The following is an 18,547-nucleotide window of genomic DNA, read 5'->3' as shown; positions in this document are numbered from 1 at the left end:
GGCTTAGTTTATTATTACTTATTCATGCAAGATCTACGTAACAATCTGTCGGAAAGTATAAAGGAAAGTGTACCTATTACCACTCCAGAAGGGTAATCTCAGTATTATCAGAAAATTCTTTAATTCCCTCGAAAGTTATTCGAATGGAACGCTGCACGGAAAGTAGTCAATCTCCATTTTCTCAGATCAGCCACGAACCGGTGGTATTCTCCTCGAAACCGTTCTGTTCTAGCTGCATAAATCCGATCGTTTACGGATTTATGTCGAAGCACTTCAGGGAGAGCTTCCTGGCAGCAGCTTGTGGCGGTTGGTGGTTTTGCTGTCCCCGAAGAGGCTACAAAGCGCCCGTGAAGAGGCACCCCAGCCTCAGTCAGACCAGGACCACCAGTGTTAGGTATACATATACACGTATACATATATCTGTCGCGAACTCGCGTGCATGCACGCATATTTTTGTATGTCTTCTTTTTATTTTTGTCCTCGTTCTCTCTATTCTTGCTCTCTTTCTCTACCTGTACATCTGGCCCATTCATCGTCTCTCTCTCTCTCTCTCTCTCTCTCTCTCTCTCTCTCTCTCTCTCTCCCCCTCTCTCTCTCTGTTTAACATAATATGAAAACGGTGCGTTCTCTCTCTCTCTCTCTCTCTCTCTCTCTCTCTCTCTCTCTCTCTCTCTCCCTCTCTCTCTCTGTTTAACATAATATGAAAACGGTGCGTGTAACCGAAGGATCACTGTTTTGAATTTTAGATCGTATACAGGATAAATATATATCACAACACTCGAGGGCGCGCGATGTGTCGGTTCTTTGCACGCAGTACAGTAAATCCTCGATGAGTATTCGTAACAGCTGACAAGGAGAGGTCCCCACGTGTATCGCTGACTTTTTAATGGGGTTTAGCACAATGATGGTGCTTTGAATTCTGAAGCTAATAATATTTGTTTCAGCCGTGTGGCCGTATGTGGTCATTAGTTTATGAAATATTTAATGTTCAGAGTCGAGAAGCCTTCGGACACTCATCGAGGATTTACTATACATCACCGAGCATTTTTTGACGTTACCGCGTTTAGTCGTGCAATCTACGACTCGAAGAACGTTTTTCTTATTAAAGAAGCATGATTAATCCAGCTGCAAATTGTTTGTAATTTTTTTATCCACGATCCATCGTGTTAGAAACGCTTCGATATTCCACGCTTCCGTCGATTATTCGCTAATCACCGAAATTCGACAGGTTTGGACTGTTGATCGATCGGACGACATTTGTATCGTTTCTCTTTCACGACGTTAACTCTCTTCGACTCGTGGTGGTCCGTATTTGGAGAGTTATGAGCGTGATATATATTCCGAGTTTACCTCACGTTTTGTATTCCCACGGGATAGGAATCGTGTTCGCGGCCATAAATTCTTTGGCGACACCCACGGTGACATGTGCAGAAACCGTGAAAAGATTTTACGTTTTGACCCCTCTGTGTTGCGACATGTGTTTCACGAATTTGGGAGATGAGAGACTCGAAATGGATTGGATTTAGAAAGAAATTCCGCCTACCGTTAACAAAGGTTTATCGAGTTGTAAATCGTTCTTATTCGAGTTGGATACAATTCTACATTCACGGTTATTTAGAGAGTAAATTACAGGAGGTTAGATATTGCAGTACCAAGGGATTAGCGTGGATCTCTCAGTTTACCAAAGTAAAATAATATTCTTAAAATCGTTTTCTATTTAGGAAGCAAAATAATTGCTCGAACGAAGTTGCTAATGCGGTCCAGACACCATCGACCGTCTCATGTTGATTAAACCACCACTATCATTCACAAATTCGTTATACTCCTTGAATGTCAAAAGAATACCAAATTACTCGCTTGCTTTTATCGAACGACGAAGCTAGGTCTACGGTTCACGGTCGAACCATGTGACGGTTCTTTTCTTTTTCCAGACCGAAAGAAACGCGCACTATTCGTTGCTCGTTAACCTGATCGTTGATTGTCCTCGTCACGTGTCTGTGTATTACTGTGAAAAAAGCCGAATACCAATCTGTTCCGTACGTGATACAGGTGGATACGAAACTCCTTCCGGGAGTCGAAGTATCGAAACTCGACCGACAACCATCCGGTAGCCTACCCGTGACACCTTGGCAATACAGCGTTGTGTGTGTCCTCGAGTACCCGAATACCCGTGTAAAATGCACCCGTGACACACACACACCCACACACTCGAGCTAGGGAACGAAGCACGATTGTCTCTAGGTAAACGGAATGAAAAACAGTTCAGTCAACAAAACGTACTCATGAATTCACGTTTATCGTCCATCGAGCAAAAAAACAATGGTTTCTGAAGTCGTTGAAAAGCATGAAGGCGTCTCGGGCAAGTACTTACAGGTAAACTCCGTTTGTATGAACGGACTCTTTTTATTATAATATGAGTCGTTCAGAGGCCCATGTGACTAACTCCATTTTTTGAATTTTTTCAAATTTTTGTGCCGAAGCATTAGATTGGTGCTTAACTTTGTATATTTGAAATTCATTTTTTTGATAATTTTTGTGGACTTAATCACTTTGGCAAATATTTCTTTTGGCAATTGGACCTGGTTATACCTATGAACCAATTTTTCCTCTGACAGGTTCATATAAACGTAGTTCTACTGTAATTTCAGTAACCCCATAATTCTGACCGTCCCTGAAACTTTTCAAAAGCTCAGAAAATTTCAACTCTTCAACTCTTTTCATCCTCAAAGATGAAAGGAGGTTCTCAGTTTAACCCTTTGCACTCGATTGTCCCCTCTGAAGGTACAAAATTATGTGATTCTAAGTGCAAAGGGTTAAATAATAGTCGCGTGATAAAAATCGCCTGATACTTAAAACTTCGAAAGGTCGACAAAAACTCAGAACTTCTAGTTTATGGGAGCACTTCCATCAAAAGTTTAAAGTTCAGTTTGTATTCTCGCGAGTGAAATTCTTTGGGAACGGTGAATTCATTGACTCGTTGAATATTCTTAACAGTAACAAGTGTGGTATGCCAGTATGCTATTAAGCACTGCTCTCTCGCTTTCTGTCTCTCTCTATCTTACACTGTCTCCTTTCGTTTAATATTTTTTTCCGAATTTTTGTTCCAGCTTGTGTTTGTTTTCAGGTGCACGCCACGGCGTACGGATACCATTTTTATTGTCCGTGTTTTTCCGTGTAATTAACCACCACCACCCCTCTCTATAGTAGCGCACGATCGGACGTAACCCAGTGTGCGCGATTTGAAACGAACGAATAGACGTGTCTGACAGCCCTATTAGCCGAGTTATGTTAATTAAAAAACCGTGGACTGTAATTTTTCCGTCATTCGAACACTTCCGCAATTCCATTTAACTTGTCGAACTCAAGAATCGAAATGACATACAGACTTCTATCGAAGATTGTCTTGCAATGTTTTTTTTTCCATAATGAAAAAAAAAACACGCTCGAAAGAGTCGGACGATTTTTCTCGAGGCAAAGGAATGTTTCACGAAGGATACACAGATTGCGTGAGCGTTTATTCAATGGCTGCCGGTACGGAACGCTGGCTTTACGTCCGGTGGTCCTGGATCAGAAATCTGATATTCACCGAACAACGAACCACCACCACCACCCGGCTTTTTCCTGTTTTCTCTATATGTATTAGCACCCTTTCCACCCGCGTTTGCTTTCAGATGGACTTGATTCTTTCGCGGTGCCTGGTCCACGTCGAGGCAGCTCTTTCGCAGGTAAAAAGAGAAAACAAAAAAGGGACGGAAAAATGGCGAGGGGGTGCCATGGGAACCGGGAGAATCGAGCTTGGGGAAAATGTTACACCCCCAGGCCCTTAGATGGATGATCGCCTGCACTCGGGAACACCGGACCAAGTTTTAAATCGCTTCCAGGAATTGGCGAATTTCTCGCGAGCTTGTGCTCCTTAATTCGGAAGCTACAACTAGAGACGCGTTAACGCTTTTCTTAAAACTTTCCTTTTCAAATAGACCTGGACGATGCTTGAAATAATTTTTCTAAAATATTTTCTAGGTCTAAAAATACTTTCGTTGTAGGGGCGCGAAACACACGCGATTCATGGATCGAAGTTCCTCTTTAATTCGTTGTTTCTCGCGGAGAAACACATGGCATCGTGAAGCTTGCGGAGTAAACTATCCCTAAAGAGACGTTCCTCGCGATGGATAGAGTAGAACGATAGTAATTAACTATAAGGACTCTGTAATTCATCGTATTCGTTTATTTATTTGTACGTGTAAAGCTTTTAGGGACTAATTAGACGATTCTCGGAGGTCGTGCTTGCTAGTGTAAAAGCCTCGCGAAACGGTTGAGAAGACGCTACGTGTGTACAGCGAGTCTCGCTGTATGCATTGTAAAGTACAGTAAAGTCTTGATAACTGCTCGGGGAGGTCTCTACGTTAAATACTTCTTCATCCTCACTACTGGGGGTTTCCACACTGGAGGCTCAGCCCCAAATCTAGTTTATGAATTCATTTGGAGCAGTTATTGTAGAGGTACACTATTTCTACACTTCACGAATTGACACAATTATCGTAGAGGTGCACACGATTTCTGCACTTCATGAATTGTGTCATCTCATGAAGTGTTCATGAAGTGCAGAAATCATATACCCTCTACAATAACTGCTCCAAAGCAATTCTAAGTTTCGAGCGTTAATCGAAGATTTAGTGTGTCGAAGATACTTTCTTTTAATCATATCATTCGAGACGATCGCTTCAAGGACGAAGACGATCGTCTAATTAGATCGATAATCGTGTATTCGAATTAAGTGTGTACTAGTGTTGTCGAACGAAGATCCATGGTGATTTTCGTCGCAAAAATGGGGGAAACGAATCGCTCTAATCGACTGACAAGACGAAATACGTAAGGTTTATGGCGTAAAACTTCTTATCGGTGTACGACTTGATTAAATTAGAATCCTTTAAAGAACGTAAGGAACAGCTTGTCGATGGGGCCTAAACTCTTTACGGCCTCGTTATGTGTATTTTTTCCAATTTTCATCGTGCTTCTTGTGTATTAAACTAGAACGTTAGAGCGCGTTCGAAGTATATTCCAGCGTTTCTGGTCAACGTTTAGTTATAAGACGGGTGTGTATTACGCTCACGCGGCCGAATTCTAGGATAAAACTTTTGTAAAAATTCCCCTCCGAACATGGTGGCTCAATTACTTGACTGATCGACGAGTTTCCGTCTCGCGTTAATTGTCGATTCGTTGAGTTTTTTCGTATAATTTGCACGCAATGCAGAAAGATGTGCGTATATGTGTGTGGACGAGTCGTCGTAAAGACATCATTCTCGAAAAATTGTTAACACCATAAGTCGCGTGTTTGGCAGTGACGAGTCGCGATTCTTTTTCGTTCTTTTCGTCGTTACTCCATAATTTCGTTCCTTGTCGCGCTGTTCTTGGTTGAAGGTAAAAGTCGGTGGCTCGACGTCGTTTTCATGATCGAATAAACAAGGAATTAATGTCCCGTAAAGCAAGCTTGTGGGAAATTTGAAATTTATTCCAGGAGTTTCATTAAATCCGTCGTGGACAAAATTGATATCGGAATCTCTATTTCAACACGGATATTACAACGAAGTCTTGCACGAGCAACGAACTTCCCAGCGTTAATTCCAGCACGGCTACGTAACAATAATTTAATTTCTCGATGTCGTTCCTTTTTGGCGATTCTTTTCTTTTCTTCTTTCCCTTCGTCGATTTCCCCGCCGACTTGCCGCTCGCGACAGCTGCCTCGTTGCTCGGCCGTTGAAAACGTACACCGAATTCCATCTGCGTATGAAGTTAACAAGGGGTTAAATGCCGTTAAAAAAGCTGGATGAATGCATCGTAATGACCGTGACTCGAACGGAGAAAGAGAGGTGATGATTACGTATGCAGGAACAGGTGGAAAATGTGGAATGAAATTATTTGACGTAACGAGGTATCTTTGAAGGGAACTGAGTTACATTATTTTTCGTAACTATGAAACGGTAATCAGCGAGTAAAGTAATCACGTATGATCCTACTGGTGCATTTCAATTCAAAACGGCGAATAATAGCGATGAGAATATTCAAACATCGTTTCCTCGAATACGAGATTTCATACGAAAATATTTTATTCCACATTTTCTCATTTGTCTTTGAACGTATATTCATCATCTCCATTACTTTATATTTGACTGCGAAAAAATTTATGCAAATTTTCAAATGCGATACGAATATTTGAACATTAAAATGGAACAGAATCTTACATTTTTTACTAGATGCTTCATTACATTGGCAATAACTAAAATCTTTATTTTATTACATTTTTAAAGTTACGTACATCCACAATCTACTTATTATTGGAGACACTGTACATATTTTATCCGATTTCGACTGCAATCTAGATTGTCAAAAAATCGTAGAAAGAGCAGGACTTTTACTTTCCACAAAGATTCTTTTTAATTTTATGAATGCTTGAGATTTTTCTTAGACCAAAGTACCTTCTTTCGTTCAGACACCAGCAACTGCATATTCTCGTCGAGATTCCAAAATGAGAAACAGTCACGATCCAAACATCTTTCCAATCCTCCGCCGAATATCGCCGATTCCTCATGTTGTCGAAGTACTTGGTCGAATTTCACCTTCCTTGCCGATATTTCCCCGCTTTTCCCGTCGGATTTTCCCTTCTTCTTCTTCTCCTTTCTCGCCGGAGATCCATCAGGAAGCTCCGGAATATTTCCCTGAAACGCGTCTTTCCAGCGAAGCCGAAAAGTCAGCGGACAGTCTCCAGTATTCTGTATCTGAAACAGATTTTCCCATTTGTTTTGGGAGGAAAAAATGTCAAAAACAGGTAGGCAACGGTAATTTATGCGGGGATACGTCGATTCGTGAATGATTTAGCTGTAATTCGATGGAAAATTTACTCGATGTCGGTTGTGAATGATTCAGGTGAATCGGAACCACGGAGTTGTTCATTTATTCAGCATTGTGTATGAAACTGAGGGAATTATTGACGTTAATTAATTCGAACTGCAACGTATCAAGCTGCTGTAAATACTTGTCAGTTTCTAACAAACACAGTCGTTGTTGCGATATACTTTTTTTCAAGAGAATAACTTCTTGAAATGGATTACCTTCCTTTGCTGTTAAGTTAATTAATTGGCTAGATTTTTCTGAACAGGGGGTTGTTTTAATTATGAACCACTCAACTGATACTCGAGAATTTTTCTTCTAAAACCTGCCAGAGGAAGGCTGTCGAAAGAATTTCTTGCGGAATCTCGTAAATGATATTGGATTACCGAAGTACCGTGACAGAATTCAAAAGCAGCGCAACGCCACGTTGACGCGTCGGGTAAAGAAAAATCACGCGGAAACCGGAGACGAAAATGCGATGAAAAGCGCGTGGTACGCGAGAGAGAATTGTCAAAGCAAGAATGTTTGATAATACAGGGCAAAAAAAAATACATATAAAAATGTATATGTAACATTTAACGAGGCAATTTTGTTGACATTAACGATTTCCAAGAAAGTTACACGAAACACGTCCTTTCTACAAAAACAAAAAACGATTACTTAGTCTTATTCGCGACCAACTCCACTTCATTTGACCCCTTTAACACTCAGACCCTTGAATCGTCATTTCAAAATTCTGAAACAGCAATATATGTTCTATCTTGTTATTTTAAAGTCGAAAATATCAATATTAAGTCAACATATTTGTAAAATTTTAAAATTCACAAATGTAATTTTCTAGATATGATGTATACGGCACACTGTGCGTTAAAGAGTCAAAATAATTTCCATGTACTTATCAAACAAACTTCTCATCAGACCTTCATCAGACAATTTTATCGATCTCTTTAAATTCTTCCACGATTCGTTGAAGTAGAAATAGTGTCTCAGTAGAGTAGAATACCAGCTCAATTTGTAATCAACACGAGAATCAATTCAATTTCCCGAGTCTTTTCCACCCATCTTGTACTACATATTAACATCGTTCTACTTCGCGAGTGCTTGACACGAGCGACAAAAGCTTCAACAGGAAATCGTTTCTCTCTTTGTGGACGTCGATTGGCCGGAAGCCGTTTTCGGTGAAGCAGATCTGCTCTGTGCAGAGTGTATTTGCGAGGGTTTTAGAGACGAGACGATAGAAACTAAGCTGAATATAACAGGAAACGTGTAACAGCCAGGATTTCAGGGACGAAGGCTCGTGGACGATTAAGCTTGGACCGTACTCGATTACCAGGATGATTCGCCGGGGTAAATAGGGTGTAATGAAACGATATGGCTCGGGGGAATCTTATTAATTGACGGTGGTCTAGGGGGCTGGGGCTAAGTTGTGGTTCGCGCTCGTGTATTTGTCAGATGATCCGGCTTAATGAGCGGTATTTATTTAGAACTCGAGGCTCCCACCCAGTGTTATCGGTTCGAAGTCTTTGCTAGATCTTTCCGTACGAGATTACACGTATAATACACTGACTGTTTCATAAGTATTAAAGAGAGAATTTAAGAGGGTCCAGATATGCAAGAAATATCTTTTCGTATATTGTTCCTTGTGTGTGAAATAAATGGTATTTTCAGGTTCTAGTGTCCGAAAATATCGATACGAAACGTCCAACGTGAAAGTTTCTTAAATAAGAGTTATTGTAGATCTATTGGATCGTAGTTTCGTTATAGAGAAAGTATTATAGCCCCCCTACAGATCCTAGAGTAAGTTTTCCAGACTCCTAAGATGCTTTAGTGGAAAATCGTGTACGTGCTGTTGTGAGGTATTGGTTGTCCGTGAAGAAGAATTATCGGGTCCAAACTAACCAAGTCTTGACGAGGATGCGAAAGGAACGGTAAAGAACTGCAATCAGAAGTTAAAGAGCCACAGGAAGATTGGTGGAGAAAACTGGGCTCATAGTATTCTCGATTATTTAACTTTCATTAAAATCGTTCGCTTTTGTGGCTCTCGCTGAATCCTCCATTGCGCGAAATAACACCGATGTTCTAAAAGAATCTAATAATCTGAACTGTTGCCTGAATAAAAAAGGAAAGAAACATACAAGTCCGTAAGGCGTTGTAACCAAATCAGGTCATGGAAAATACCATTCCTGACCTGGTATTTTTCTAAGAAAATTTTTAAAAAATCCTCGATAGAATCGATTCCCAAAGTTTCGCGAATTGTTGTGATGATTTACCAAGTAATCGTCTGGTATCGTTGTCAAATATAAAATCCTGTTTGGTGTACGATCTGTCTCTTTGTATCAGAGTAGGCGATCCTGTTTGAAATTCTTCGAGCGAAACACGCTGTTTCGCGTGTGGCTCTTCAACGTCGCCGAAGGGGATGCAGATAAAGTTATCTGTCGCCCTTTCACGCCCCATTTTCCGTTCGATACATGGAACTCTTTTGCCCTGGGGTGATCGTCTTTTCGATTTCCAACAATATCTTTCTGGCTGGATGATAGCACCGCTGATGGAACGTGTTAGTTTTTTTTTAGGCCGAAGAGTACAGTGTCCTTTCATATTCCACGCGAGCTGTTCTCAATATATTCTTCGGAACGATCAAAAACGCAGGTATCTAGAGTCTAGATTCTAAACCGTGGAATTTATTCGTTTAATGGTGGTTCTCTTTTACTCAGGGAACGATTGCTACGTACCGTCACGCACCCAGTTCCTGATCTGTTTAGTATATAGATATCATATAATAAATTCATTATAATAAAAGTTTTTTTCTGAAAAATTACTAAATAATTAATAACTATTTTGAAATGTATACGTAAAATATGACAGCTCAGAGTGAGATACAGATGTATGATATAGGCCAGGTGATTAGAAATTGCTCTCCTTACTTTAAAAGTTAAATTATAATTTAATTATTACTATTTCTGCACTTTTGTTAATACCAAATTAAAGAGAAAACATGGATTTATTCGAATCACAACTATGTAATGTCATTTTCTGTCACTGTATTCGTAACAACTTTTTTGAGAACTACATACATATAAAATTATTGATGTTTGTAGAGACGGTCAACTGGGAATCGTTTTATCGTCAGAAAACATTTGGAGGTCCCTTCTCTAGTGACTGAGCAATACCATCTGTCGATATTTCGTCTTTCGATTGGTTCAACATGTTTTAGAGTATGGTTGTTGTTTAATAGAACATAGACTATGTAGTTTAATTTTTAGGAGAAAATTGCACTGAATATGGTAAACTTACGGTTATTCTCGCTTCCATCGGTCTGTCATCGGTAACTTCGAAGCGAACGACTCTGAAATAAGGTTTCAAGACATAAGATGGCACCACTCCTCGCCCGCTGACTTTCACACGCCACCTTGTCCTGGTTCTCGAGCTGGATACCTCGAAAAACTCCTGGATCCAATCGGAACAGACGAATTACATTATTCTTTTTTCCATTAACAAAGTAACTTACACTTCAGAAGTTCTCAAATATTCGTTGAAACATATATTAACTTCAGCGGAGCTCTGTATCGTGGATATTCATGCAAATGCACATTTACCCATTCTAATTCAGAACACCATCGTTAAACAAAATCTTAAATCTTCGATGGAATTCTTAAAGAATTTAAAGCAACGTCAATATTGTTTAACTTATTGTATTTCTTCTATTTCGTCAAAGCCAAAAATTCATAAAGTTCACAACCCACGTGATATGAATTGAATAACTAATCGATTTGTATCGAACGATTTCAGGTATAATTGCATCAAGAATTTGAAAATCTGTACCCAAGCTTAAATAACCTTTTTATCAGACTCCAAAATTCGATTTTTCTTTCGTTTCTTCAAAAACTTATAAAAAGTATTTAAACCCACGGTAGAACAATTAAGAGATCGAAGCTTTTAAAAAATCAGTTTTCATTAAATATCAATGATCTAATATTCAGACTCTTGGAACCTCCCGGATCTTAGGAATCGAAGGATCACCATGCCCTGCGAGACCACCACGAAAACCTTCAAAATTTGTCGTTGCTGTCAGAAATGGCGATGTCAGTGTCTAGTTCCTCGAGAAAGGAAGCCTCGACCGCCGTTCAACAGTGAATTAAAACACAATGTAAAAATTGGGATGCATCCAAAGTTTTACGAAGGCAAATTCGATTCACCTCCGGTGGGATCGTACAATCTTCCGAATTTGAGAAGATCCACAGCTCCAAAGTACATTTCCCAGGAAATTCCTCCAAAATTACTATTACCAAGTTTTACATTCGATTAAGAAATCCTTTCGAAACAATTAGCTGGGCGAGGCAGTTAGAGACTGCTGAATTTTCGGCGACAATGGGAGGTCGCTTATTGGAGAAATACGCGATGGAAAGGGAACATAAGAGAACGGGACTTGGTCCAGGTACACACGAAGTGATACAGTGGCCTGATGATGTACTGAAAAAGACTTGTAAAACAATACGAAAGGATGTTGGTTTTGGAACGGTTCCTCTGTTTAAATCTGACATGATATCTACTATCCCTGGACCAGGTACATTTATCCTACGAGGACTACACATTCTATAAATCCACAATATTGTTAAGCATTGAATTTTCTTTAATAATTCTAAGTAGTAATTTAATCAATAAAAGCCTGCCAATGACAAAATACAAAAAAAAAATGTAACAAAGTCTTTGGTTAGAAAAACGTTTTCTGAATGATTCAAGATTCATGTTAATAACTTCAGGATATACGAAGACAGGTCCCTATCATTATATGGAAGAAAAGGAACGTATAGGATCGTCGTGTTTGCCCACTTTCGAGTACGACGGCCTACGGCCTAGATCTTCCACAATTTCGAAGCCCTGGAGTCAGCCGTGCAATTTGTATACAATCACTGTCTCTCAAGTTATTCAAAACATGGAAAAACATCAATAAAGTTAACATACTTTTTAATTAGATACAACGTGAAGCATCCAAAATCTATCGAAGCGTTCCTGAAGAAAGTCACTGGAAAAAGGGGTCCCTACGATCTGTTCACAGGTTTCTAGAATTAAAAACACGATACAAATCGTTAATGGATTTTTTTTTAATGTTTGATTACTATTTGAAAGGACCAAGGGACGATAGAACGCTGATAGGGTATCAAAAGCCCTCGAAGTTAGAAGACAGCGGGGACTGGCCTGCATCGTTGCCAAGCGAGCTCGACAGACTGTTGCACAAGTCGAACTATTTTAAAGGACGTTGGACCACCTGTCCGAGGTGGTCACATTAAATTTACGAGCGTCGAGTGTCTCTGAAACTTCGTCATTTAGAATATTTATAATCGAATCTAATGGGAATATACAATGAAATTTAACTTAATCGATGCTTTTTTCGATAGGTTTCCGAAGGCGTCAGGGTTGAAACTGATGCTGCAGCATCTTGCATTGTCGTATAAGGATCCTAAACACCCAGGACCCGGTCACTATAATCCGAAATCACCCAGCAAACCAAAGAACAGGAAGAATTATCCGTTCAACAGCAATATCGATATCGTCAGACCAGGTCCTCCGTTTCAAATTCGTCCAGGCCCGACGAGGTACCAGATAAAAGAAAAAGAATTTATAAGAGGGCACGGTTGGACCTGCGTTTTCAAAAGCAAGCTACCACGAACGAACTTCATATTCGTACCTACCTACAGAAGTTTTTAGTTTACCTTCAATTGATGTTCAATATAAAAAACGTTTTGAATATTGTCCACTTCTGTTTAGATAAAAAGTTTGAAAATTTAAATGATACTCGAAGATGGCTTACTTCTTCTTCGTTCGCGTGAATAGGTTGATAAGTCACTGGAAGATTCAGAACCGAACCAGTCTCGATCGTTTTTCCGGGTGGAATGAAGAACGGTCCATATGGATCCAGCAGACTCAGATCCACTTTTACGCTTCTGATTTAAATTATAAGAGTTACGTGACACATTTAATTTTAATTGCTCAATTCTGGTACATACTTGTTGGAAATATTCTTGACGAGCAAGAATCTCCTCGAAGATGTACCGATCGCCGTCGGCCCAAATACAATGACAGGATTCTTGTTCAGAATCAGGATTTCTGGTCTCGTGACGGGGCAAATTAACTTCACAAACAGCAGTTCGTTTCTTCTTGTGCTGTCGTCAAAATCCAAATCGATCGAACAGGTTATAAAAATTGTAGAGACTCGTGGATCGATGGTTTCCAGCAGAGGGGCGTCCTCTGACGGTTTATCAACGTCGGTCTCCTCTTCGTCTTCATCTGTCTTTCTTTTTTTCTTCTTTTTCCCTGCAGTACAGTGAATTCATTTGTAACGCCAAATTTTCAGTCAATAATTTTAATTTCCTCAAAAAAAAAAAAAAAAGAAAAGGAGGAAATTGAAAGTTTTCCAGAGTGGATGTTGTTCATCCACCTTTCCCCTTTAAACTATCATCCTTCTTAGATGCCTCCTTTGGTTCATCGATCATCGGTTCACTTCTGGGTAACCTCGGCTTGAAAATGAAGGAAACCTTGACGAACTGTTCGCTCCGCAAAGTACCACACTGTGGCACAATCTTCACTCGACCAGAGGAACTCTTGAATTCGAAGTGAGCCGTGAATCGTTTCTCTTGATTCTTCGCTATCCCGCAGGTACAACGGGGATAGGAGGCCATGTTGTAGCCTCTCAGATGCACGGCGACCTGAATTAATACACTATTCATTGGAAATAATATCTTTTAAAATGTTAAAGTATCTCCTTTTATAACTTAAATTCCTACCACGGAAAAAGAGCCGCAAGGTGTCCCTGGAAATTCAAGAATCTGTTCGCTCATCTCGCACAACGTGTTCACAATATGAACCAGAACATTGATCACATTTTTTTCTCTTCTTCTATCCTCGTAACTTCTCACTGAGACGCCCAAAGTCTGCTCAACATCTAAAATAAATTATGTAAAATTACCTCGTACAATTTACAGGCCCTACAATATTCAATCTCTTTTCTCAGCATTTGAATTTTGAAAGAACTCTTCACCTGGATCTTTTTCATCCACAGAGACGTCACTAACAGTTCGACGATTCGTATTACCAGAATCCTCGTCATTTTCATCATCTTTACTCAATACTACTTCGAACGGTTCAAAATCTACAGATGGGGGAAGCCCTCGATTTCGTAGATTTACCTTCTCCAAATCATAGATATTTCTCAGTTCGCTGATTTTAATCTCTTTCATAAGCGCAACCAGCTCCGCCTGAGTTACCGCTTGTATCTGAAATCTGGTAGCTGACTTTTCTCTCGCTTCAGCCAAGAAAAGGGAAGATTAAATCGAAACCGTACAGTTAATTAAAATTTAATAACCTGGGCGCACCGACCAACCCATTCGCCCCGATCTCATTTCCAGGGATGTCCGTCGGACATGCTGAGTAAATCAGCTGGAGTTTGATAGTCTCGCCTGGTAAAACAGTCCCGAGACCGTGGTTCGGCTGTATCTCCATGAACGGTGGCAGAAAAACGAAAGCGTATTCTTGAATCAACAGTGAATCGTTTGTCAGCGTTAATTCCGTGTAGACTGACTCGTGCGTGTAGACGACACCCAGATCGATGTCCGCTGGTTCTGTAAAACAAATTCCATATTACATTCTTATGTTCATTGTCACTTGGACACTCCTTCGTACCTAGGACCAAACCGCGAAAGGTGGTCAAACTCGCCAGAACCTTCAAAATCAACGGAGGTGGCTTCTCTTCTTTTTGAGTTAAAATCTGCACGTGAAGAGGGAACTCTAGGATGCTGGATGTTGCATCGTAATAGCTGAAAATATAATTTCAATATTTGATATAATTATTCGATATAATTTTCAGGGGACACGTCGTAGACATTGGTATTATACAATTTTTATCAATCATGCGCCTCGTTTCTCAACTTTGTATTAATTGTGTATGTTTCGGGTTGCTCAATGCAGGAAGAGGCGAAAAAGGAACACGAGGGAGTGAAGAAATTTGATTTATTAACCTAACACTAACTATGTACAATGTTTCAGGTGTCTCGTAATCGTGCGGGAGCCGAAAAAAGGAAGCAACAAGTTGGATGGCAGTATTTATTTGAAGTACAAATTGTTTCCGCTTGCGTAACGGAGAAAAAAGCCGCGAGAAGAGAAAGAGGATTGGAACGAAAGAAGTCAATGGGAATTGCAATTTTTATTGGCAACCGGCTGTTACTATTTCTTATACGAAATCACAAGAAATCATTGTTACCGTCTGGACAGGTGTGGAATGGAGGATTCAGGTTTCAGTCTAACGCTGATCGTGGAAGATGCTTCAGGTTGCAAGATCGTCGACCTGGGGTAAACCGTTACTTGACTCCCCAAGCGTTTTGGCGTTCCCATAGAAATCTGCACGCTGGAGCGCCCTAAAGCAACCATTCAACACACTTCTTTAATTATCCTAAATTACTATCAAGCTACATATCAAAACACACCAGTATTAATAATGTTAAAAGTTTGTTGGCAGACATCTGAATCCATCATCGCGACACCGAGATCGATGCATGGAGGATCTAGGTGAATTTGGGACCCTGTTACTTCCGCCCAGATTGGAATATCCTGTTTAAGAGACAAATATCCATCTTTAATTTACATTTCATAATACTTAATACTTTGTACGATACATGAAACATCATTCTTAAAGGACCTGTTCGCCGAATATTCGATCATCACAAAAGAAGCAAATCTTCATGACTTCATGGTGTAATCCAATATATCGTGGACGAAAAGTAATCTTTAGAAGGCACTTGAACTTCGAAGGAATTTCAATCTGGAAGATTTTTCGAGGTTCTTCTACAGAGTTCTCGTTACTGTCCCTATTACTATACTTCCAATTTTCATCTTCATCTAAAGGTAAATCGGATGACACTGAATGTAATTATTAACTATCACAAGTATTGACTTGCTCAAATGATTTCAGATACTTGTTCCCCGATAAGAATAGAAAAGGATTTTCGGCCTTCGTTCGAGACGGTAAGAGTTTTCTGGTTGTACCTTGACTCGTTGAATCTCCACATTGGGCTTGTGGGGAACCTTCAGAAATAATTGCTTCTTTTCAGTTTTTTAATACCGAGTCATTTTCTCAAAATTCAAGACAAGAAGCTTCCTATTAGCCTTCTACAACTTTAACGTTAGTTTCTGTTACCTGATCTCTGCAGGATCCAGAATAGGTTGAGGATTCTCGGGCGTGCAGACGACGGGAATACGGAATTCGTGGAAAGTTTTCGTATTATTGGAATTCAGTGTGAGGAAAGAAATCTCAGCTGTCACTTTCTCGTCGTGGATCGGTGAAAATCTCACGCTGATCGTCGCATGCATACCTGGTTTTACTCTCGCAGCTTCCATGATGTCGATCTGATTTAAGAAGTTCATCGTACTATATTTCCTTAAATGAGAATTTAGGTGGTCATTATTAAAATACCTCGATAACTCTTGGTTCCCAAACTTCAGTGTACACTTTGTTAAATCGTAAGTACGCCCACTTGGATGTTTTATTGGTGATCATCACTCTTCTGGAGTATTTTCTGCCGACTTTGAAGTCCTACAAGAACAGATTACAGATTATTTTTCCGGTTTTGTTTTAATTAATTTTTTTACTTCGAAAATGACGGTGTTTGGACTCGAGAAAAAACAGTCGTCTTTTGGAAAAGATTCTGCAGTCGATGACATGGATTCGTTTTTTAATGCGAACTGCTGAATATTCTTATTGTCTTCTAAAGAAATCCTTCCTTCTCCTTCGACCTCTCCCTCGTTTCTTTTTATTTCATGACTACTTTCTTCTAATTTTTTAGTTTCGTCTGATTTTGCAAGTTCTTCCTTACCCCCCTAGGAATCACTTTGAATTATTGTCACTATCTACAATAGATTGAGGATAATTTATTAGTACCTCTTTCTCTAACTCTGCTTCAAAACTTTCCATAGAGAATTCTACGGTACTTTCTTCAATAATGCTTTCAAGCACAACTTTCCTTAAACATTTCTTCTTCTTTGTTTGCATCTCTCGAGCAATCTTCTGAACAATTTCAATCATTCGCTGGTTTCGAAGTTTTACCTGTTTCCTCCTCTCCCGTTCGCATTTCAAAATCTATGATTCAAATTTTTAGATCATACAAAATTTGATTTCAATACATAGAGACACCTGAAGTGCAGGGAAAGACTAACTTTATCGAAGACTATAGAATCAGGCGGTAAAATTTCGTGAATTTCGTGCTTCATTCTTATCCTGTAAAGAAAAAGCCATTGTAATTAACTTTTACTAAGGATTTTATCATTAACCATGTGTTAGGCACCTACCTCGTAACATGTTTCAAGCGAACTTTCTCGCGTATAAGTCTTCTTTCTCTCCAATGGCAAGTTCGATCCCATTGTCCTTGCAAGAAATTCGTCTAAAACATTTCCAAATTAATGATCAGAGCTCGTTATTTAATCCCAGACATATTTTACCCTCAATTCAATCAAAGAATCGAAGAACTTTTGTCTCCTGAATCGCTGCGAAAATGCTTCCCTTCTCTCTTTTTTATTCTTCAAACGAATCGCTTTCATTTTCGATAATTTTGTAAGTCTGTAACCTATATACAAGCGAGATCCCTCAATAATTTATTAACAATTAAGTAATGTACATAGTTTACGTGTATGTTCCACGGATTGTGCTGTAACTTGCAGCTCCTTCGGTTTCTCCGTCTCATTTTCTTGCTCTTCTTTAATTTCGGACTACACAGAAAGATACAATTAATTGAAATTCTAATTATTCATACAAATAATAAGTATCTAACCTTTCCACTTTTACGTTCTTCTTCTGCCAACTTTTCCTTCTGTTTCTTTTTACGATGTATCCACGTCAGAAATCCTTAAAGCATTAAAAAATAAATCAACACAATTTTCCTATCTAAATTTTACAGATCAGAAATTTTACCCTTTACATTTCCCTATTGAACCTATCCACCGTTTCATCGTCGAAGACGTTCTTGAAATCCTTCAGGTACATAATCCAACCGATTAGAAACGTGCTTATACCACTCACAAAATAGAATTTGTCTCACCTTTTCCTTCCTGTTCGACATTTTTCAGCGTCTAAAGCTTCCCGTCAAGACATCGAAAAAAATGAGTGGAGAGAAATGAGACTTTATTCATTCAAATTTGTTCCCGTTCGACTTGTGGTACACACTATTCGATAGTTTCGAAGTTTTACCTGTTTTCTTCTCTGTCGTTTTCACATTTCGAAATCTATTATTCAAATTTGAAGATCATACAACATTTTTAGTCTCATCCTCGAATTGCCAATTTTTCAGTTTGGAAGCGATGTTCCATCTGTAAACGTACAGTAAATAGCTCAATCAAGGTGGAACTCGCTGAAATCTCCGCGGTCGGGCAATCAAGGCGATCCCAGACCCCCCGGTTCATAACGATCGATCCTCTCAATTAGCTCAGCAGACGCTCACATTACCCGTTCGTATCTTTTTTTTCATCCGTCAACGATCCCGCGGACGCAGCGAAAGCTCGCGAGAGATCTCGCGCCATATGGAATCGTAACAGAAAATCTTTGGGATAATGATGCAGACCGGCCACTAGCCTCCGGCTGCACCGAATTCATAATTCATACGTGTGGCCACGCGAACTTTGAACT

General features: G+C 39.6%; 2 protein-coding genes across 2 annotated transcripts in view; one reads left to right on the top strand and one right to left on the bottom strand.

Moving 5' to 3' along the window:
• Positions 1 to 3,970, top strand: part of LOC107186811 (pyroglutamylated RFamide peptide receptor-like) — a 43,592-nt gene extending 39,622 nt beyond the window's left edge. Inside the window, exons 8-9 of the mRNA XM_015574750.1 lie at positions 233 to 394; positions 3,672 to 3,970. Of these exons, the coding sequence (XP_015430236.1) occupies positions 233 to 394; positions 3,672 to 3,681 (172 nt within the window). The 3' untranslated portion in view covers positions 3,682 to 3,970. The remainder of the gene's footprint in view (positions 1 to 232; positions 395 to 3,671) is intronic.
• A 1,558-nt stretch (positions 3,971 to 5,528) lies between these two features.
• LOC107186790 (cilia- and flagella-associated protein 74-like) lies at positions 5,529 to 17,984 on the bottom strand. The gene is given in 23 exon segments (XM_015574728.1): positions 5,529 to 5,778; positions 6,474 to 6,773; positions 10,177 to 10,329; positions 12,692 to 12,824; positions 12,888 to 13,194; positions 13,334 to 13,586; positions 13,665 to 13,822; positions 13,919 to 14,182; positions 14,253 to 14,498; positions 14,560 to 14,693; positions 15,137 to 15,290; positions 15,360 to 15,483; positions 15,572 to 15,792; positions 15,827 to 15,957; positions 16,070 to 16,278; positions 16,346 to 16,465; positions 16,522 to 16,749; positions 16,811 to 17,008; positions 17,086 to 17,146; positions 17,218 to 17,309; positions 17,368 to 17,492; positions 17,553 to 17,634; positions 17,964 to 17,984. Coding segments are annotated over 23 exon segments (3,933 nt in total). The 3' UTR covers positions 5,529 to 5,559.
• Positions 17,985 to 18,547: the final 563 nt, after the last annotated feature.

Source organism: Dufourea novaeangliae, unplaced genomic scaffold (genome assembly GCF_001272555.1).
Source record: "Dufourea novaeangliae isolate 0120121106 unplaced genomic scaffold, ASM127255v1 scaffold90, whole genome shotgun sequence".
Classification (NCBI taxonomy): Eukaryota; Metazoa; Arthropoda; class Insecta; order Hymenoptera; family Halictidae; genus Dufourea; species Dufourea novaeangliae.
The sequence above is the reverse complement of the archived record's forward strand: the minus strand, read 5'-3'. Positions and strand labels throughout refer to the sequence as shown.